This window comes from Scyliorhinus canicula, chromosome 27 (assembly GCF_902713615.1).
Source record: "Scyliorhinus canicula chromosome 27, sScyCan1.1, whole genome shotgun sequence".
NCBI lineage: Eukaryota > Metazoa > Chordata > Chondrichthyes > Carcharhiniformes > Scyliorhinidae > Scyliorhinus > Scyliorhinus canicula.
The window spans coordinates 17868879-17891550 of NC_052172.1; the positions used below are offsets into that span (position 1 = coordinate 17868879).

Consider the following 22672-nt stretch of genomic DNA (forward strand, 5'->3'; position numbering starts at 1 on the left):
GGAGACGGCTCAGCAGACCGGCTTGGCACCACCTACTCTTTGCCCCCCCACCACCAACCCCCCCCAACTTTCTCTATTCAGAGTCCCATCCAGCAGAAGTTGCGACTTCTGAAGTGGGTCCCAGGTCTCTACCCCATGACGAGGCACGTCACGGTATCGGTTGATTCTGACTCAGGAAGCTGTTTGCACACAACTTCTCCCTGAATTTGGGACGGAGGAGGAAGCTGGCCAGATGGTCCGGGCAAAACAAAATAAAAAATGTACTGCGGCGCACTTCCTTATTCCGGGGAAGCTTGCAGGCTGACCTGAGGAGTCGGCCACTGGCTAGGGGAGGGCGTCCTGTAACGGAGGGTGGGGGCAAAAGCGGGGAATTATTGCCTCCAGTTTCTGGCAGTGGGGGGGGGGGGGAATTACTCTGCTGTCGACGCTTGACGTGGGCCGCAGCTCGTTCCCGAGTTTCTCTTCCTGTTCCTCTGGTGATTTAAAAGGTGGCTCGCAGCTGGACGTGTTCAGTGCCTGACTCGAGCTTGGCGCAGGTTCCTGACGCGGAGGCATTTCTGTGTGAATAAGCTTTCCTGCTTGGTTTGAGCGCTCTGCGGCTGGAGACCTGCTTCCCCCTGGTAGCCACTGACCAGTCTGCCTGCGGCTGAGTGCGGTGAGAATTTGCCTTCAAATCCAGTTTAATTTTTGTGCAGTTGGGATAACGGTAGGTCGTTGGGACCGTGAATGTGGGTGATTCCAGACGTCAGGAATTATCATCGCAAGCATAGAGTATGGGAGCCATTTTCTTTTTTGCCTTGGAAAAGGGTTACATTTACCTGAGTTGACTTGGGCTATAATGCAGGCAAATTATTCACTGGTGACCGATTTGAAATAGCAGCCGAAAAGATAATAAAGTAACATAGAACTGAGGGCAAGGAATCAGGCCATTCAGCCCACTGTTTAATGGGTGTTGACAGTACCACGTGACATCACGCCAGTAAGGAAAATCCTACGAAGGAATAAAGCTGTGTAAACTTGTTGGGCTGAAGTACACCATCTGAGCCAACACGATGCGTTTCTAGAGAAATTTGGGATTGACTTCCGCGCCCCATCGAGATGAGTGAGGGTGATCATCTATGGAAAATAGGTAGGACTCATTGGGAACTGGGCGTCGGTGTGTTCTTCTCTTTCCAAACCCTCTTGTTGTCATGTATGGCAGAGAACCCCCGCTATCTGGGGATGGTAGGGTGGCACAGTGGTTAGCACTGCTGCCTCACGGCGCCAGGGACCCAGGTTCAGTTCCGGCCTCGGGCGACTATCTGTGTGGAGTTTGCAATTTCTCCCCGTGTGTGCGTGGGTTTCCTCCGGGTGCTCCGGTTTCCTCCCACGGTCCAAAGATGTGCAGGTTAGGTGGGGTTACGGGGATAAGGTGGAGGAATAGGCCTAGGTAGGGTGCTCTTTCAGAGAGTTGCTGCAGACTCGATGGGCCGAATGGCCCCTGTTAGGGATTCTATCTCGGAGGCTGGGGTCGTCCTGTGTACGATTTTGTTTCACTTTTTTTCTTCTCTCTTATCTTTCCAGGAGCCAGTGGGTCAATACATCAGGACCAGAATTTCGGTGAGTATCTGTACATCTGGAGCAATTCCCCCTTGGGTCAGGGAGCACGGTTATTTTTCCCACTCGGGGTCCCAGCTGTTAAGTCAGTAAGTTGCAGAGTTAGTAACACTCCTCCTGACTTCCCCCAAAGCCTGTCCAATATGGGTACAAGTCAGGAGTGTGATGGAATACCCGTCACTTGCCTGGATGAGTGCAGCTCCAACGCTCCCAACATCATGGACAAAGCAACCCCGCTTGATTGGCATCTCAAATATCCACTCCCTCCACCACCGACGCACAGGGGCAGCCTGTGTGTCATGTACAAGATGGTACACGGCAAGCCTCCTTCAACGACACCTTCCAAACCCACCACCTCTACCAGGACAAGGGGCAGCAGACACTCCGAAACATCGCCGCCTGGGGGTTCCCCTCCACGCCCAACACCACCCTGACTTGGAAATACATCGGCCGTTCCTTCACTGTCGCTGGGCCAAAGCCTTGGAACTCCCTCCCTAACAGCACGGTGGGCGTATCTACACCTCACGGACTGCATGGTTCAAGAAGGCGGCTCACCCACCCGCTTCTCGAGCGGCAATTAAGGACGGGCAATGCTGGGCCCAGCCAGCGACATCCAAATCTCACGAAAGAATAAATCCAACAAGATTGTGTACTGTCCCCTCCACCACGCCCTCAACCGAACTGCTATGTTAGCAGAATTCTGGAATGCGGACCTTCCGGCTGCTATTCCTCTCCATCCCCCTGCTCCTCCCCCCCCCCCCCCCCCCCTCCCAGTTCCAAGAACAGTGAGGATAATTGTAACATTCCTCCAGCCGGAAAGATTCCGGGGATTAATGATGTGTAGAGAGTGGAATACCCGGGGGGGGATTTGCGCTCTTCACAACAGGGATCTCTGCGTTTGATAAAAGTTAAAATCGTGAAGGGTTAAAATAAATCCAAACTACAGTATTTGCAAAGGCTGGAAGGGTTGTGAGCCAGAGGGCACTTATTTAAGGTGATTGTCAAAAATCAAACTGGGGGTATGGTGGTTAGCTCTGCCGCCTCACCTCGCCAAGGACCCGGGTTCGATTCCCGGCTTGGGTGACTGTCTGTGCGGAGTCTGCACGTTCTCCCCCGTGTCTGCGTGGGTTTCCTCCGGGTGCTCCGGTTTCCTCCCAAAGATGAGCAGGTTAGGTGGATTGGCCGTGCTAAATTGCCCCTTTCGTGTTCAAAGGTTGGGTGGGTGACGGGGATGGGTCGGGGAATTGGGCCCAGGTGGGAGGGCTCTTTCGAAGGGTCGGTGTGGGATTGATGGGCCAAAGGGCCTCCTTCTGCACTGTAGGGATTCTATGATTTCTACGAATCTTCCTAACTCTGTCTTAAGAATATTCAATGACTCGGCCTTCACTGCTCTCTGGGCAGCGAATTCCAGAGACTAACGATCCTCTGGAAGAAATAAATCCTTCTCAACTTAAAATGGGAGACCCCTTATTTTAACTGTCCCCGCCCCTCATTCTAGTCGCTCTCCGAAGGGAAAGAAAAATCCTTTGAACATCTTCCTGTCAAGTCCCCTCAGAATCCAATGTTTCAATAAGATGACCTCTAAACTCCAATGAGGGAGGATAGGCCGGACGGACTTAACCTGTCCTCGTTGGCAAACCCTTCACGCCAAGAATCAGCCAAATGAATCTTCCCTGAACTGCCTCCAATGTAATTATGTTGTGTGTTTTATTTTCCAGATCTGAATGTGCTGAATGAATTTATCCTGAAGGACCTTGAAGAGGGGAAAATCAGGAACACGCAGCCTTGCGACTTCGCCGATCCTCAGATTGGAGAGATCAGGAACCAGCTCATGAACCAGATTCCTGGCTGGGCTGCGTCCCCAGCTGAGCTGATGCCCATGGACACGGGGCCGCCTCAGCTGGTCAGCAGGGGCACGGGGCCGCCTCAGCTGGTCAGCAGGGGCACGGGGCCGCCTCAGCTGGTCAGCAGGGGCACGGGGCCGCCTCAGCTGGTCGGCAGGGGCACGGGGCCGCCTCAGCTGGTCGGCAGGGGCACGGGGCCGCCTCAGCTGGTCGGCAGGGGCACGGGGTCGCCTCAGCTGGTCGGCAGGGGCACGGGGTCGCCTCAGCTGGTCAGCAGGGGCACGGGGCCGCCTCAGCCGGTCAGCAAAGACGACGGGGTACAGGATACGAAGCGGAAAGCCGCCCGGCGCGGGGGGAGGAGGACCGATCCATCGCGGTCCGGCCCCAGGCACTTCCCCCACCCGTTCAGCAACGTTTATGTGAAGGAGGAAATGCCCAAATTGGTCATTGTGGAGCAGCCAAAGCAGCGGGGCATGAGGTTTCGCTACGAGTGCGAGGGCCGTTCAGCGGGAAGCATCCCAGGAGAGAACACAACGGAACAAAGCAAAACTCTCCCAGCCATCCAGGTGAGTCTCCATGGCGTGCCTTCGGGAATATCCGGGCTGTCTGCCTGTGTGTGGAGTTAGTGGATCAGAGCTGACTGGTGGAGGCTGTCCTGGAGGATTTTGCCTCATGAGCCGCCTTAGCTGATCAGCTGCTGAACCCCTCAATTTCTTTGTTACCTCCGGACTCGACTATTCCAACACACTTTGTGACGGTGTCCTACGTTCTACCCTCAGTTAACTTGTTCATCCAGGGCTACAATGCCTGTGTCCTTGCACGCTTCAAATGCCATTCACTCATCACCTTCTTGTGTTCGCTGACCGCGTTTGATTCCCAGTCGAGCTATACCTCGATTTAAAAAAAAAACAAACCATTCTAATCATTGTTTCAAATTCCTCCATCCCTCTCTCTGTAAATGTCTCCAGTCCCACAATCCTCCGAGACCCGTGCACTTTTCCAACTCTTTGAACATCCGCCCAAATTTAAAACAAATCGCTCCACCATTGGCGGCTGTGCCTTCAGCTGCCTGGGGCCCCCGGCTCTCCCTCATCAAACCTCTCCGACTGTCCACCTCCTTTAAAACACTCCTTAAAACCTACCACCTCAAGCCCATCGGCGATGGTGGTGCGGTGGTAAAGCCTCGGGACCAGTAATCCAGAGGTCCAGGCTAACGTTTCGGGGTTCAAATCCCGGATTTGGATCCTGTTGATGAAATCTGGAATTGAAAGTTAGTCTCGGTAATGGTGGCCCATGGAACCATTGTCGATTTGTTGGAAAAACCCACAGTGGCTAAGCGGTTAGCACTGCTGCCTCACGCCGCCAGGGACCGGGTTCAATTCTGGCCTCCGCTGACTGTCTGTGCGGAGTCTGCACGTCCTCCCCGTGTCTGCGTGGGTTTGCTCCGGGTGCTCCGGTTTCCTCCCACAGTCCAAAGACGTGCAGGTTGGGGGGGATTGGCCGTGATAAATTGCCCTTCGTGTCCAGGGATGTGCAGGTTAGGTTATGGGGTTACGGGGATGGGGCGAGGTGGACACTCCCACATGGGCAGAGTGCTCATTCAAAGGGTCGGTGCAGAATCGAAGGGCCGAATGGCCTCCTTGTGCACCGTAGGGCTTCTATGCTTCACTAATGTCCCCTTTAGGGAAGGAAATCTGCCGTCCTTACCTGGTCTGGCCTACACGTGACTCCAGACCCACATCAATGGGGCTGACTTTTAACTGCCCCCCCCCCCCCCCCCCCCCCCCTGCAATGGCCGAGCGAAACACTCAGTTGGGCTGACGAAGGAGGGGCTTTGCAATGCTCCTGGGAAGAGCCTTTATGTTGAAAAAGTTATATCGGTGCATGTTGTTTTTGTGGCACCAAAAGCGTTTCATAGTATCTTCAGCACCAAAGGAGACCGTTCGCCCCAACAAGTCTGTACTAGCTCCATATCAACCAAACTGTTGATACACCCAACCAAAAGGAAGTTAGATCATCGACTAAATCCTTGACACCAGCAAATAAGAGTACCCTAACTGTGTACAGTTCAGATCTCTCGATTTTATAGAATGGGATCAAGAGGCACTGGAGATGGGGTATTCCTCGAGCTTTGATCACATGACCCCCCCCCCCCCACACACCCCTCCCCCCACCCCTCCCCCCACCACGCTCCAGCCATTATTCAGCCTTCACGTCCGTCCTGGTGACGTCCGGCCTTCCTACGCCAATCGGAAAGCAACAAGACTCATTACCCAATTGGATGATGTTTGACTGTCGGCCAATCAGCAGATGTCTACAGGGTTTTGCATTTACCGCACCCTCCGCCACCAGGGAACGTGTTGCCTGATGGGTGGGGGGGCGGGGGGGACCATCGGCAGGATCAGAAGATTTCTGCCAGCGGGTACGGCCTAAACATTCTGCCCTAAAACTAGGGACCGCCGGCGTTAGACGGTCACCGATAAATGCACAGGGAGCTCAGGAGCGACCTCTTTTTTTACCCAGCGAGGGGCGGGAATGTGGAAGCCGCTCCCTGTGAACATTGAGATGCATTAAAGGGGAAACTAGATACATGTGTGAGGGAGCCGGGGGGGGGGGGGGGGGGGGGGAGAAGGGTGTGTTTGGCACGGAGAGACGGAGTGGGAGTAGGCTCATATGGAACGCGAAGGCCAGCACGGGCCATTAGGGCTGAATGGCCTATTTGTGTGAATTCTGTGTAATCCAGTCTAACTGGTTCAGCCAGCCGTCAAGCGAGATTGTGTTTATACCTCACCGTCCGACGCAATTCCCTCAAAATTGGATCGTTTTGGCCTCGTTTCACAGACTTGTCAGGAACATAAGGGGAGGCATTTGCCACCTGGTGCCGACACCAGCCCTTTGAAAGCTATCCAATTAGCTCCACTCCTCATTCTCCATTGCCCCAAACGTATTTCCTGTTCCAAGTATTTATTCAATTCCATTTTGACAATTACCATGGAATCTAATTTCATCATCTTTCCAGGCAACGCTTCCCTGATCATCCTAACTAGTCTTTGTTTATATATTTTTTGCTAATTATCCTTTGATTGTTAAACTCTCCCCAACAGGAAGATTATCATTTGTTAACCTTGCACTACCCCATCAAACACTCCCAGGACAGGGACAGCACGGGGGTTAGATACAGAGTAAAGCTCCCTCTACACTGTCCCCACCAAATATTCCCAGGACAGGTACAGCACGGGGTTAGATACAGAGTAAAGCTCCCTCTACACTGTCCCCATCAAACTCTCCCAGGACAGGGACAGCACGGGGTTAGATACAGAGTAAAGCTCCCTCTACACTGTCCCCATCAAACACTCCCAGGACAGGTACAGCACGGGGTTAGATACAGAGTAAAGCTCCCTCTACACTGTCCCCATCAAACACTCCCAGGACAGGTACAGCACAGGGTTAGATACAGAGTAAAGCTCCCTCTACACTGTCCCCATCAATCACTCCCAGGGCAGGTACAGCAAGGGGTTAGATACAGAGTAAAGCTCCCTCTACACTGTCCTCATCAAACACCTCCCAGGAATGGCATAGACCGGGGTTAGATAAGAGTTAAGCCATTTTACGTCTGATTACAATAAAGACCAAACTTTAAATGGAAGAGTGTTGAGCTGCCCTCTGTTAACTCTCGTCATTACAGGCAGCAAGTTTAAAAACGTATCAATAGGCAGCATGGTGGCGCAGTGGGTTAGCACTGCAGCCTCACGGCGCCGAGGTCCCAGGTTCGATCCCGGCTCTGGGTCACTGTCCGTGTGGAGTTTGCACATTCTCCCCGTGTTTGCGTGGGTTTCGCCCCCACAACCCAAAGATGTGCAGGGTAGGGGGATTGGCCACGCTAAATTGCCCCTTAATTGGAAAAAATGAATTGGGTACTCTAAATTTAGTTTTAAAAACATATCAATAGGTGTTTGCTGGAGACAGGCTAGGTAAATCACTCCACGTTCCGTGCCACCACTACACCGATTTTCGAAATGATAGCTTCTCCAATGGTTTTGCTGTATTTGTTTGGCTTTTTATCATAGTGGAATATTCGGGGGAATTTTCGCCGGGAGTTTGAAGCACAGTACTAGGTGAATTCCCAGGGTCACAGGGTGGGGCCCGAGGAGGGAGATTTTGTGGGGGATTCCATTATACCTGCCCATAGTTTATTTGTTAAATGCATCTTGAATTACCCTTTGGTCTGTGGCGGCTTATAGCCGTTATTGGCTGGGATGAACTGAGAGAATGAAAGAAAGATTCGCTTTTCTAGAGCTCTGATCACCAGCTCAGGATTTCCAAAGTATTTTACAGCCAAGGCCGTACTTTCTGAAATGTAGTCACTGCTGTAATTGGGGAAACGCGGAAGCCAATTTGCACTCAGCAAGCTCCCGCCAACAGCAATTAAATGATGATCAGACAATTTTTATTTTTAGTCACGTTGGTTGAGGGGTAAATACTCCCCAGGAGGGAGAATTCTCCTGTTCTTCGAAATAGAGGATCCTTGACCTCTACCCAAGTCCTCAGTTGAAGGCCTCGTCTGAAAGATGGCACCTCTGACAGTGCAGGGCCCTGGCACGGAGGCCCAGATTTTAAAAAAGTATTTTATTAAGGCATTTGTAATTTTAACAGTTTTGTTTTTTATAAATTTAGAGGACCCAATTCATTTTTTCCAAATGAGGGGCAATTTAGCCTGGCCGATCCACCTATCCTGCACATCTTTGGGTTGTGGGGGCGAAACCCACGCAGACATGGGGAGAATGTGCAAACTCCACACGGACAGCGACCCAAGGCCGGGATCGAACCTGGGACCTCGGCGCCGTGAGGCAGCAGTGCTTGCCACTGTGCTGCCCGAATTTTAACAGTTTTAACAATAAGAGTGAGGCCTAGATTTAATGGTCTGATCTGGGGAGAGGGGACTTGAACCCACACCTAACCATCCTCTGGGTAAAGACGTTTCTCCTGAATTTCCTACTGGATTCAAGAGTGCCGGTCTTTTATCTATGGTCCCTGCCCACGTGAAAACGTCTTCTCCACACCTACCCGATCAAACCCGTTCATCATTTTTAAGATGGCTGTTGGTGATGGGCAGGAGAATATAAGTCAAATGAGGTTATCATTTACGAATCCATTCCCAGCCTCGCTCTTCCCTATCTATTCATTATCAGTTCTACAATCCCCTAAGACCTCTGCGCTCCTCCAATTCTGACCGCTTCAGAATTCCTGATTTTTTAAAATTTAGAGTGCCCAATTATTTCTTTCCAATTACGGGGCAATTTAACGTGGCCAATCCACCTAGCCTGCACCTCTTTGGGTAGCGGGGGCGAAACCCACGCAGACACGGGGAGAATGTGCAAACTCCACACGGACGGTGACCCAGAGCCGGGATCGAACCTGGTACCTCGGCGCCGTGAGGCAGCAGGGCTAACCCACTGCGCCACCATGCTGCCCCTCTTGAGCATTCCTGATTTTTAATCGCGTCACCAACGGCGACTGCCTGGGTCCCAAGCTTGGGAATTCCCTTCCTAACTAACCCATCTCCACATCTCCTTCCTCCTTTTTAAGACGCTCCTTACAACGACCCGATCAAGCTTTCACTCAACCGTCCAGATATCTCCTCCTGTGGTTTAAAAGTCTAATTTTGTGTTCTGCACCGTGGGATGTTTCATTGCGCTAAAGGCGCTATGTAAATGCATTTTAGAATCTCTTCCTCCAATCGGTGCGACCAAATGTCATAGCCATGTTTTTTTTAAAAATTATTCATGGGGTGTGGGCAGCACTGGTGAGGTCGGCGTTTGTTTCCCATTTCCAAGTGCCCCTCGAGAAGGTGGTGCTGAGCCGCTACCTTGAACCGCTGCAGTCCATGTGAAGTAGGTGCACCCTCAGTGCTGTTAGGGAGGTAGTTCCAGGATTTTGACCCAGCGACAGTGAAGGAACGGCCGATATATTTCCAATTCGGGATGGTGAGTGACTTGGAGGGGAACCTCCAGGTGGTGGGGTTCCCCATGTGTCTGCGGCCCGTTGTCCTTTAGAGGTAGTGGTCGTGGGTTTGGAAGGTGCTGTCGAAGGAGCCTCGGTGAGTTGCTGCAGTGCATCTTGTAGATCTTGGAGGGTTTGAATGTTGAAGATGGTGGACGGGGTGCCAATCAAGTGGGGCTGCTTTGTCCTGGATAGTGTCGAGCCTCGAGTGTTGTTGGAGCTGCACCCATCCAGGCAAGTGGAGAGTATTCCATTCCAATCCTGACTTGTGCCTTGTAGATGGTGGACAGGCTTTGGGGAGTCAGGAGGGGAGTTACTTGCAGGATTCCCAGCCTCTGACCTGCTCCGGTAGTCACAATATTTGCTGGCCCTGTTCAGTATCTGGTCAATGGTAACCCCCGGGATGTTGATAGTTGCTGAATTGGTGCCTTGTTCTCCTGTGTCCAGATCCAGAACTGGCAAGGCGAGGTGAAGGTGATCGTGTCCTTGGTAACCAAAGATGAACCGTACAAGCCGCACCCGCACAGCCTTGTGGGTAAAGACTGCCAAAATGGCATCTGTGAAGTAACCGTTAGTCCCAAGTGCAACATGAAAGCGAGGTAAGGGATTGAGTTCCTGTAGTAAAGAGTGTTTGTTGTTTCATTGTGAAAGGCTTCACTGTCCTTCCACAGAGAGAATAACTCCAAACAACAGGTTCTTTATTGCTGAAGAGTTCAATGTGATATTACAAGGATCAAAAAAAAAACCCTGGCCTTTTCTCCTGCGATTCACTCCTCCTGGTCTCTCTCTCTCTCCCTCCACCTGCCTTCCCTCCCTCTGCACCCCCCTCCATATCTCTCTCTCTCTCTCCATCCGCTCTCTCTCTTTCTCTCCCTCCTCCCCTTCTCTATCTCTCCCTACGCCCCCCCCTTTTCTCTGTCTCTCTCTCTCACTCTCTCTTCCTCCCTCCACCCCCTCTCTATCTCTTCTTTCTCTCCCTCCGTCCCCCTTTCTCTCTGGCTCTCTCCCTCCGCACCCTCTCTGTGTGTCTCTCTCTCTCCCTCCTCACCCCTCTTACTCTTCTGACTAATTATAGGTCTACTCTATTCCACCTTTATCTTTATAATAACCTTTATTGTCAAAAGTAGGCTGACATTAACACTGCAATGAAGTTACTGTGAAAATCCCCTGGTCGCCACATTCCGGCGCCTGTTCGGGTACACAGAGGGCGAACTCAGAATGTCCAATTCACCTAACAAGCACGTCTTTCGGGACTTGTGGGAGGACAGTGATCCAGGGCCGGGATTCGAACCCAGGTCCTCAGTGCCGCAGTCCCAGTGCTATCTACTGCGCTGCCCAACTTGCCCAGTAATGACCCTATATGGATGAATCAAGGTTAATATGGGTGGGATATTTGACCCTGGAGGGCATCCCTAGTTGCACTGTGGTTAGCACCGCTGCCCCGGGGCGCCAGGGACCCGGATTCCAACCCGGCCTTGGGTGACTGTGCGGAGTTTGCATTTTCTCCCCGTGTCTGGGTGGGTTTCCTCCGGGTGCTCCGGTTTCCTCCCACAGCCCAAAGATGTGCAGGTTAGGTGGATTGGCCGTGATAAATTGCCCCTTAATGTCCAAAGGTGTACAGGTGAATTGGGATTAGGTCGGGGGGGGGGGGCTCTAGGTGGGGGTGCTCTTTCGGAGGGTCAGCGTAGTCTTGACGGGCCAAATGGCCTCCTTCTGCACTGTAGGGACTCTGGTATGTGAGTGTCATTCGCGATTATTACGGAAATAACTTGTTGCAGCACCAACCCTGGTTTGTACTTGTGACTGGGCCCCTTCTTATTGTTAAACGAGCAAGCTCTCATCTTGAGTCATCCGTGGAGTGCGGGGTTGGAGTCGCGTGTCGGCGAAACCAGACAAAAGTCGCCGTTTCCCGTCTACAAAGGATCTTGGTGTCACATTTTCGGATTGATTCATTTTTCCCTGCTGGATGTTTTCTGTGCCCCCGCCCCCCCGTGATTCATTGAACTTATGGCCTCTTGGGTTGTTGGTCCAGTCCTTCAACCACTGGGCCCCTGGCCGTTTGAATGTACCTGCAGTTATGGTCATTGTTCATGGACCTCGCATGATTCATGATCCTTGCTGTTTTTCTCTCTCTCTCTCTCAGTTTTGCTAATCTAGGCATTCAGTGCATGAAGAAGAAAGAGATTGGGAAAGCGCTGGATCACCGACTGAAACTTGGGATCGATCCTTTTAACGGTAAGCCGATATTCGTGAGATTCATTGGTAAACCGCAGGTTTCGGTGAATTTACTTCTGTAGCACAGTGGTTAGCACTGTGGCTTCACAGCGCCAGGATCCCAGGTTCAATTCCCGGCTTGGGTCACTGTCAGTGCGGAGTCTGCACGTCCTCCCCGTGTGTGCGTGGGTTTCCAGTGCTCCAGTTTCCTCCCACAGTCCAAAGATGTGCAGGTTAGGTGGATTAGCCGTGATCAATTGCCCCTTAGTGTCCAAAGGTTAGGTGGGGGATACATGGATAGGGCGGGGGAGTGGGCCTAGGTAGGGTGCTCTTTCAGAGGGCCGGTGCTGACTGGATGGGCTGAATGGAATGAATGCGACAGTGAAGGAACAGCCGATATACGTCCAGGTCAGGATGGCGAGTGGCTTCGAGGGCAAATTGCAAGTGTGTGGTCTTCCCAGGCATCCCGCTACACCTTGTCCTCCTAGGTGTTGGAGGTCGAGGGCTTGGGGGTGGGGGGGTTGCTGTTGAAGGATCCTCGGCGAATTGCTGCGGTGCGTCGGTGGTGGAGGGAGTGAATGTCGACGAAGATGGATGGGGGTGCCGATTGAGAATTCTGCGCATCTGCACGAGAAGGACGTGCGTGTGAAACCACGCAACGGCGAAGATCCAGGCTCTCTGGGATTTGCCAGTAATTACCAGGGTCCCTGTGTACAGTTAAACCTCGTTTAACTTCAACAAGCGATACAAATGCCCTTGCAACTTGGAGCCAGGTGGTTGAGCCCTCTATTAGTTTCCAACGGTTATTGTTGCTATGTGACAAAGATAGAGAGTTAAATTTAACGGCTATGAGACCACAAGAGACTCTCCCATAGGCTCTGGCTCCAAGCCATAACCCCAGGAACCAAGTTACAGAGCAGAGCCAGCACAACCGGAAACTCTGCTCTTCGCACACATTGCACTTGGCTGCTGCTGTCCCCTCCTGTTAGAGTAGCCTGGCTGGGTTGAGAGAAATTCAGCCAAGATGCAAGATAAATGATCCAAATTGCTGCCGCTCTATCACTGGCGAGGATGCCTCACTCGGCTCGTGAGGTAGCGAAGTTTAGAAGGACCCCTGACCCCCCCCCCCCCCCCTCCTTCTCCCTTCCACACCCCCTTTCTGCCCCTGCATTGGGGGCCACCTTTAGCAGCCTGCCTGGTAGTCAGTCGGCTGAGGAATGTTGCTGGGTTAGCACTAGCCTACTTGCACACACCGCTCAGCCTACCAACCCCCCCACCACCACCATGTCTGGGAGGGAATCCCTCCGTGGCTCAGTGGGGAAAGGCGCTCGCTTCTGGAGTCCCAAGGACACCGGTTCGAGTCCTGCTCCAAAGACTCGCGGACAGGGTGTAGGCCGTCATTGCCGGTACTCGAGGGAGAGCGCTGCGACGTCAGGATGAGCCACTATACCAAATCCCCCCCCCAACCTGCCCTGGCAGCTGGACGGGTTACGTGGCCCCATGGGAGTGTTGTTCGGTATTGCCTGCATAGATGTCCCCCAAGAGGCCAGATAGCTGACTTGATGACTCTTGCAACCAGCAGACAGCTCTGCCGAGTTCCAAACTAGGTTTTGGTGAGCTCTCAAAACGAGAAAGCTCTCGAACGAACGTGTTGCATGTTAAGCCCCGGCTGCCTAGCTGCCGGTGTCCACAGATGAGTCAGTAGTGCAGCAAATTCTCTCTCTGCCCTGCCAGTAGCAGAAGTTGCATCACAGGAGAGCACTCACACACACACACACACACACAGCAGGCAGGAGGGAAATCCCCAGCTCTTGGGGAACCTGACCCCTCCACCAAGTGTTGCTTAACGTCATAGAGTCAGAGTTTACAGCAGTAAAAGAGGCCCCACGGCCCTTCGCCGGCCATCAAGCATCAATCCATTCGAGTCCCATTTTCCAGCACTTCATAAGACACAGGAGCAGAATTAGGCCATTCATCCGATCGAGTATGCTATGCCATTCATGGCTGATCTGTTCTTCATCCCCATTCTCCTACCTTCTCCCTCTAACCCCGACCGTCATATTAATCAAGAAATCCCCTTATTGATTTGCGCTGGAGGTGCTGTTACCGACAGGGCTACAGACCAAGAGCTGGAAGGTGGAATCAGACAGAATAGTTCTTCCAGAGAACACATTAACTCTGAGCAGGAGTCGGCAATTTAGCCTCTCAATCCTGCTCCACCCTCAGTGTGATTATGGCCGATCTCCTCTCGCTCAACTCCATCGTCCTGCCCGTTCTCCATCACCCTTTAACCCATTACCAATGAACAATCTGTCTACCTCCTTAATCTTATTGACCCTGTGCCAATGAGCTTGTGGCTCAGGTAGTAATCCAGAGATTATTACCTTTTTCGTTCTGCTTTTTGATTTGGCCCTTAGCTGTTCATACTCCCTTAGCAGAATCTCTGTCCTTGTTCTACCTATGTTGTTGGTACCTCCTATGTTGTTGGTACCTATGTGGACCACGACACCTGGATCTTTACTCTTCCATGTTCCTCTGCAGCCCAGATGAGATATCCCGAACCCAAGCACCAGGTAGGCAACGCAATCTTCGGGATTCTCGATCCTGGTCACAGAACAGCGTCAATGCCCCCCAACTATACTACCCCCAATTACGATTACATTTCTTTTCTCTACCCCCACTTGAACGGCTCCCTGTACCACGGTGCTGTGGTCAGTTTGCTCATCCTCCCTGCAGTCCCCGTTCCCGTCCACACAGGGAGCAAGAATCTCAAACCTGTCGGACAGGGACAAGGGCTGAGGCTCCTGCGACCATACCTCCTGGATCCTTCTACCTGCCTCACTCGCAGTCACTCCATCCTGTCCCTGCCCACAGGCCGAATTCAAGGTAGTTCATCTAAGGGGTGTGACTGCCTCCTGGAACACAGTGTCCAGGGACCCCTCCTCCTCCCTGATGTGTCGCAGCGTCGGAAGCTCAGAATCCAGCTGGAGCCGGAGTTCCTTGAGCAACCAACGCTTACTACAGGCGTGCTCACTGGGAACCACAATGGGGGGGGGTCCACCAGCTCCCACATCACGCAGGAGCAACACATCACCTCCATCTCAATTTAAAAAAAATATCGCTCCTTATTACCTCAATCTGAAAGCAATTTTAAAAATTCCAATTAAGGGGTAGCGTGGCCAACACCCACCCCCATCCCCCGGTAAGGATTTTGTCCAACTAAACCTTCTCGAGTTACAGTTTGAGTTTCTTTGGCTCTGCTCAGCTTTGGTCGCTAGCCTTGTGCGCTGCGGTGTTTCAAATGCTCATCTGAATGCTTCTTAAAGCAGAGGGTGGCTGCCTGTCCCACCCTTTCAGGCAGCAAGTTCCAGATTCCCGCCACCCTCCGGGAGATGTTTATTTTTATTATTAGCCTCACCGGGTTGTAGGTGTCGCTGGCTAGGCCAGCCTTCCTGAACCATTCCCAATTTCCCTTGAGAAGGTGGTGTTGAGCCTGGAACTGCTGGGGCCCTGTAGGTACACCCACCGCGCTGGGAGGCGGGGAGCTTCGAGATTTTGACCCAGCATTTTAATATTTAAAACCTACAAATACAACAAAACTGGCTGCCTTCCCCTCCATGTCTGAGGCGACAGACCACTGGGGGAGGGCCGAGTGAGTGGGGTGAGGCAGGGACGGGTGCTAGATGCTGTGCACCATGCTGCCTGGGTATAAAAAGGTCAGTGAGCGAGGGACCCGGCGTGGCGTCCCTGTATCCCACACTGATGCATCCAAGAAAAAGCAGTGAGTAGCAGGACATTGACAACTTGCATTTATGTAGCGCCTTTCGTAGAATATCCTGAGGTGGGGGGAGCGGTGGTTAGCACAGTTGCTTCACAGCTCCAGGGTCTCTGGTTCGATTCCCATCTTGGGTCACTGTCTGTGTGGAGTCTGCACGTTCTCCCCGTGTCTGCGTGGGTTTCCTCCGGGTGCTCCGGTTTCCTCCCACAGTCCAAAGATATGCAGGTTAGGTGGATTGGCCATGCTAAATTGCCCGTTAGTCCAAAATGGTTAGGTGGGGTTACTGGGTTGCCGGGATGGGGTTGAGGTATGGGCTTGGGTAGGGTGCTCTTTCCAAGGGCTGGTGCAGACTCGATGGGCCGAATGTAGATTCTATGATTCTAAGCCAGGGTTATTGACCACGCTAAATTGCCCCCTGGTATCTATAGATGGGGCCTCACGGTAGCATGGTGGTTAGCATCAATGCTTCACAGCTCCAGGGTCCCAGGTTCGATTCCCGGCTGGGTCACTGTCTGTGTGGAGTCTGCACGTCCTCCCCGTGTGTGCATGGGTTTCCTCCGGGTGCTCCGGTTTCCTCCCACAGTCCAAAGATGTGCGGGTTAGGTGGATTGGCCATGCTAAATTGCCCGTAGTGTAAGGTTAAGGGGGGGAGTTGTTGGGTTACGGGTATACGGGTTACGTGGGTTTAAGTAGGGTGATCATTCCTCGGCACAACATCGAGGGCCGAAGGGCCTGTTCTGTGCTGTACTGTTCTATGTTCTATGTGAGGATTAACTGTGGACGGGTGAGGGGGTGGAGTGAGGTGCTGTTTCAGAGGGTCGGATGCAGAATCGATGGGGCGAATGGCTGCCTCTAGCACCGTAAGGTTCTCTGGGTTCGCTAACCAGTCTGTGGTTCAGCTTCACGAGTGGAATCTGACCGTGACCTCGGAGCGTTGTGGGGACTGACGGAGGTTACAGAGATGGGGAGGAGGGCAGAGGCCCCGGGGAGATGTGAAAACAAGGATGGGAGTTTTTGTTACCGGACCACAATTCCTTTGCTCCTGCCGAGGGAGGGGGCGCCCCTCGCTGATTACCGAGCTCCTGTGGAGACTGACTCGGGCGGTGGGTTTGGTCGGTGCCCTGTCTTGCCAGGTGGAGTTGGGAGACCTCATTGTTGAGCTCAGGATGGGGCAGTGGCGGGGGGGGATTCTGAGTTGTGGATAAACATTTGACGAATCTTTACTTCTTTCGTAGTTGGCGACTCTGCGAGATGTGCGGAAGACGTTGATATGAACGTGGTTCGACTCTGTTTCCAAGCCTTTATCCAAGAATCATCCTTGGCTCTCCCTCCCATCCTATCGGAGCCTATCTATGACAAAAGTATGGAAAACTGAATGGGATTCATTTGTTGTTACTCCCCACACCTGTTGTTCAGCTGCCTCACCCGCCCTGTCTGAAATCGGCAAGCTCCTCCTCCTTAACCCAAATGTTCAGCCCCCCCTCCTCCCTGTCCCAGATCTCCAGCCCCCCCTCCTCCCTGTCCCAGATCTCCAGCCCCCCCCTCCTCCGCCCTGTCCCAGATCTCCAGCCCCCCCTCCTCCCTGTCCCAAAACACCAACCCCCCCCGTCCCAAATCTCCAGCCCCCCCTTCCTCTCTGTCTGAAATAGGCAAGCTCCTCCTCCTTAACCCAAACGTTCAGCCCCCCACTCCTCCCTGTCCCAGATCTCCAGCCCCCCCTCCTCCGCCCTGTCCCAGATCTCCAGACCCCCTCCTCCCTGTCCCAAAACACCAACCCCCCCGTCCCAAATCTCCAGCCCCCCCTTCCTCCCTGTCTGAAATCGGCACAGTCCTCCTCCTTAAACCCAAACGTTCAGCCCACCCCCCTCCGCCCTGTCCCAAATCTCCAGCCCCCCCCTCCTCCCTGTCCCAAAACACCAACCCCCCCGTCCCAAATCTCCAGCCCCCCCCTTCCTGAAATAGGCAAGCCCCTCCTCCTTAACCCAAACGTTCAGCCCCCCACTCCTCCCTGTCCCAGATCTCTAGCCCCCCCTCCTCCGCCCTGTCCCAGATCTCCAGACCCCCTCCTCCTCCCTGTCCCAAAACACCAACCCCCCCCCCGTCCCATATCTCCAGCCCCCCCCCTCCTCCCTGTCTGAAATAGACAAGCTCCTCCTCCTTAACCCAAACATTCAGCCCACCCCCCTCCGCCCTGTCCCAAATCTCCAGCCCCCCCTCCTCCGCCCTGTCCCAGATCTCCAGCCCCCCCTCCTCCGCCCTGTCCCAGATCTCCAGCCCCCCCTCCTCCGCCCTGTCCCAGATCTCCAGCCCCTCCTCCTCCGCCCTGACCCAAATCTCCAGCCCCCCCTCCCTGTCTCAAATCAGCACCCTCCTCCCTATCCCAAACTTCATCTCCCCCCTCCTCCGCCCCGTCCCAAATCTCCAGACCCCCTCCCTCTCCCCGTCCCAAATTGGCACCCTCCTCCCTATCCCAAACCTTCAGCCCCCCCTCCTCCCTATCCCAAACCTCCAGCAGCCCTTCCTCATTCCCTAACCAAATCTCCAGCCGCCCTCTCCTCCCCGTCCCAATTCTCTCCCCGCCCCCCTCCTCCGTCTATCACTCTATTTGTCACAGTCTTCACCCACTCCTTCCCACGTTGCGCCCCCCCCCCCCTCCCCCGTCCCTGTCTTGTTTTCTATTTGTATTTTAGTTTGTGGAATATTGAATAGCGTTGAAAAAAGAGACCAGTTGCGGAAGCTTTTCAGCTTGCACTCATCAGGACGAACACAAGAATGCCAAATTTCAAAGGGGAGCAACGATTTGTACTGCATGAGGAGAAAAGGGTGCTGATTGGTTGCCAAGTTGATTCTGATTGGTGGAGGTGTTGCTATGGCGAATGCACCAGAGTTTCGGTCCCCTGTGTTTGTGTTTAATTCAAAAAAGGCACAGTGCCCAGACACACTGCTTTTGCCTGCACAGGATGAATGGAGGCAGTTTCTAGCAAGTGTAAGTGAGCCGCATTGTGATCCTTACCTGGGAAACGACAGGGGATTATGGAGTTTACTCAAACACATCCCCAGGCAACCGCATCCATTTGTCCAGCTCCTTTAACATAGCTATACGTGCCAAGGCAGTGTATTACGAAACAAAATTTGACACCGGGTCACGCAGGTGATAACAGATCAGGCGACCAAAGCTTGTACAAAGTAGCGGGTTTTAAAGGAGAAGAGGAGGCAGAGAGGTTTGGGGAGGAAATGGGCAGCACAGTGGTTAGCACTGTGGCTTCTCAGCTCCAGGGCCCCAGGTTCGATTCCCAGTTTGGGTCACTGTCTGTGCGGAGTCTGCACGTTCTCCCCGTGTCTGCGTGGGTTTCCTCCCACAAGTCCTGAAAGACGTGCTTGTTAGGTGAATTGGACATTCTGAATTCTCCCTCTGTGTAGCCGGAATGTGGCGACTAGGGGCTCTTCACAGTAGCGTCATTGCAGTCTTAATGTCAGCCTACTTGTGACACTCATAAAAATTATTATAGAAAAAATAAAATTCCAGAGCTTTGGGGTCCAGGCAGCCGAAGTCACAGCCGCCAATGGCGTAGCGGCGATGTGCGAGAGGATTGGATATGTGGACGCTCCGGTCGTGTCCCTGCTCTCATGGCTCCTCCTTTCAATTCTAGAGGCAACGAATACTTCGGAGCTTAGAATCTGTCGCCTGAACAAAGACAATGGGACCTGCACGGGAGGGGAGGAGCTGTTTCTCCTGTGTGACAAGGTGCAGAAAGGTATTTATGTTTGCATTGCAGTTCATCGAGGTCATCGACCTTAAACGTTAACTCCGCTTGCCTCGCTCCGCAGATGCTGCCTGACCTGCTGGGCGAACCCACCTTTTGCTTTCGATTTCCAGCACTTGGCAGAATTTTGCTTTTTGCGATTCTCCTTCCAATATCATTGTATTTCAACTAATGTTGTGGCATGGTAGGACGGCGACAGTCGCATCAAGTTTCGTGCTTCTGAGAATATTTGAAGTGCTTGACAATGCCAGGTTATAGCTAGGGAGCAGGAAGCATTCTTATTTAGAATTCTGTTTCCTTTAGCCATAAAAGTTTATTACTGTGAAAGGCATAAACAGTATCCAAGATGTTATATCTGACTCTGTGGCTGTATAATTGTGGTAGTATGACTAGAGGTACTACGGTACCTGGGAGTGTGAGCTGCTATTGGTGGAGAAGGCTCGCTGCCCATTGGCCCAAGTGTTGCTTGCCCCATTGGTCGAGATGAAGGTAGCTCTGCCCATGAGGCAGAGTATAAGAACCCGTGTTTCCCAGCAGCCTTCGATTCGGACTACTCCTTCGTTTCTGTGCTTATTGATTGCGCATCAATAATATCTGCAGGTAAAGTTTCAGATATAACAACTTGGATACTGCCTTTAAAGAAATAAACTTTTGCCATTTATGGCTGAAAGAATAGAGTATTAAAGTAGAGAGGTGTTGCTGCGGCTGTACAAGGCATTGGTGAGACCACACCTGGAGTGTTGTGCACAGTTGTGGTCCCCTTATTCGAGAAGGCAGCCGAGTGAGGCCCACAGTGCGGGTTCAATTCTCGTACAGGCTGAGGTTATCCATGAAGGCCCCTCGTCTGAGATGTGGTGACCCTTGGGTTAAACCACCACCAGTCAACCCTTTCCCCCCTCAAAGGGGAAAGCAGGCTATGGTCATCTGGGACTGTGGCGACTTTACTGGTTGAATGGGAGGCAGTTCAGAGGAGGTTGATCCAGAGATGAGGGGTTTGTCGTGTGAGGAGAGATGGAGCAGTTTAGGCCGATACTCTCTAGAGTTTAGAGGGATGAAGGGAGATCTAATTGAGGTGTACAAGATGATAAAAGGTATGGATAAAGTAGACGTGGAGCGGATGCTTCCTCTTGTGGGGCATTCTAGAACGAGAGGGCATAGTTTTAGGATAAGAGGTAGCAGATTTAAAACCGAGATGAGAGGGCAGCACGGTGGCGCAGTGGGTTAGCCCTGCTGCCTCACGGCGCCGAGGTCCCAGGTTCGATCCCGGCTCTGGGTCACTGTCGGTGTGGAGTTTGCACATTCTCCCCGTGTTTACGTGGGTTTCACCCCCACAACCCAAAGATGTGCAGGGTAGGTGGATTATAAAAAAAAACAGAGATGATGAGAAATTACTTCTCCCAAAGGGTGGTGAATCTGTAGAATTCACTACCCCAGAGTGCGGGGGATGCTGGGATAGTGAGTAAATTTAAGGAGGAGATGGACAGATTTTTAATTGGTAATGGGTTGAAGGGTTATGGAGAAGGGGCAGGATGGTGGAGTTGAGGCCGGGAGAAGATCAGCCATGATCGTATTGAATGGCGGAATGGGATCAAGGGGCTGAATGGCCGACTGCTCCTAGTTACGTTCTTAAAACATACCAAAATGCTTCGCAGGAGAGTTAGACAACAAAATATGACACCGAGACATTGGGACAGGTAACCTGAAGCTTGGTCAAAGAGGTATGATTTAAGGAGCATCTAAAAGGAGGAGAGAGAAATGGAGAGGTGTAGGGAGGAAATTCCAGAGCTTGGGACCCAAAGGTACGGCGCCCAATGGTGGAACAATTAAAATTGGGGATGTGGAAGAGGCCGGAATGGGAGGCGTGTGGAGATCTCAAGAGGGTCTCCGGCTGGGGGATATTACAGAGAGAGAGGGAAGGTGAGAGGGCACCGGGGAAAGGGGAAGCGGTGTTGAAAGCAATGATGACAATTTTAAAATCAACACACGTTGCTTAACTGGTCGTCGAGTGGGGTGACAGGGGAAGGGGGCTTGGTGTGAGTTAAGACCCGGGCTGGAGAATGGTAAATAGTCGGGACAGGCACCTCAAGACTGTTCTTCCATTCAGTTGGGTGATGGATCTGATTCAGTTCCACTCCTTTGGGATTCTCTCTTCCTCCTGCCGACAGCCCCCCTCCCGCCCGGGTGTGGTGCCTTCAATTGGGGGGGGGGGAGGGGGGGAGTAGAATTGAGATCATATCCCAGGCATGATCTCGTTGAATGGCAGGGCAGGCTCGAGGAGCTGAATGAACTCTCCCAGATCCTACGTTACTAAATCTTCTCTTACTCTCCTCTCTTTCCCCCCCCCCCCCCCCCTTACAGAGGATATCGCCGTTGTCTTCTCAAAGGGCAACTGGGAAGCGAAGGGGGTCTTCTCCCAAACCGACGTTCACCGGCAGATCGCCATAGTCTTCAAAACTCCGCCGTACTGCGACATCGACATCCAGGACCAGGTCATCGTCAAGCTGCAATTGTATCGTCCCTCCGACAAGGAATACAGCGACTCCTTCGAGTTCCGCTACCTCCCAAAGCTAGATGGTAACATACTGAAACAGCCCGACTATACTCCCCCAAGTCTTAACTAAACACTCGGGTGTCTTCATAAAACAAAAAAGAGAGACTTGCGTTAAATCTCTCTTTTTTTTTTGAGCAAACCGGTTAGACTCGATCACTGAGGGGCAAGTTAAAGGTGCTGCCCCATGAAGAGATACTGCATCAAACAAAAAGCAAACTGCAACAGAAACTTTAAAGCATTCAATGAAAATGTGATTAAAGGGGTTGATAAAACCTCCCAGTCCCTGTGGTGCCCATCGGGTACAAAGCCGCGATCGAGCCAGCGAACATCGCGCGCTCCCCCTCCAGGGGATAGAGGGGCAGATGACTCCCCTCGAACGCCTGCTGCCTGGACCTGAGCGAGACTTGCACTTGTGTAGCACCTTTTCGTGAGCACCAGACATCTTGCAGTGTTTTTTTACGTAGTTAAGTTTTTTTTGAAGTGCAGTAGCTATTCTTGTCCTAACAGCACGGTGGTTGTACCTACCTGACTGCAGCGATTCACGAAGGCAGCTCACCACCACCTTCTCGAGGGCAATTAGCGATGGCCGATAAATGCTGGGCCCGGCCAGAGACGCATTTCCCAGGAACTAATTTTAAAACCTAGGAAAGATGGGCGGCACGGTGGCACAGTGCTCAGCACCGCTGCCTCACAGCACCAGGGGCACGGGTTCGATTAAGTGACTGTGTGTGTGTGTGTGTGTGTGTGTGTGTGTGTGTGTGTGTGTGGAGTTTGCACCTTCTCCCCGTGTCTGCGTGAGTTTCCTCCCGGGTGCTCCGGTTTCCTCCCAATGTCCAAAGGTGTGCAGGTTAGGCAAGGTTACAGGGATTGTGTGGGGGAGTGGGTCTAGGTTAGGGTGCTCTTTCGGAGGGTCGGTGCAGACTCG

The 22672-nt window shown here is 52.6% G+C and overlaps 1 protein-coding gene across 1 annotated transcript in view; it reads left to right on the forward strand.

The window, feature by feature from the left end:
* LOC119957971 (transcription factor RelB-like) overlaps nucleotides 1-22672 on the forward strand; it is a 45349-nt gene that overhangs the window by 13479 nt on the left and 9198 nt on the right. The window contains exons 2-8 of the mRNA XM_038786214.1: nucleotides 1564-1599; nucleotides 3315-4006; nucleotides 9888-10039; nucleotides 11584-11675; nucleotides 16668-16793; nucleotides 19083-19187; nucleotides 21555-21770. Of these exons, the coding sequence (XP_038642142.1) occupies nucleotides 1564-1599; nucleotides 3315-4006; nucleotides 9888-10039; nucleotides 11584-11675; nucleotides 16668-16793; nucleotides 19083-19187; nucleotides 21555-21770 (1419 nt within the window). The remainder of the gene's footprint in view (nucleotides 1-1563; nucleotides 1600-3314; nucleotides 4007-9887; nucleotides 10040-11583; nucleotides 11676-16667; nucleotides 16794-19082; nucleotides 19188-21554; nucleotides 21771-22672) is intronic.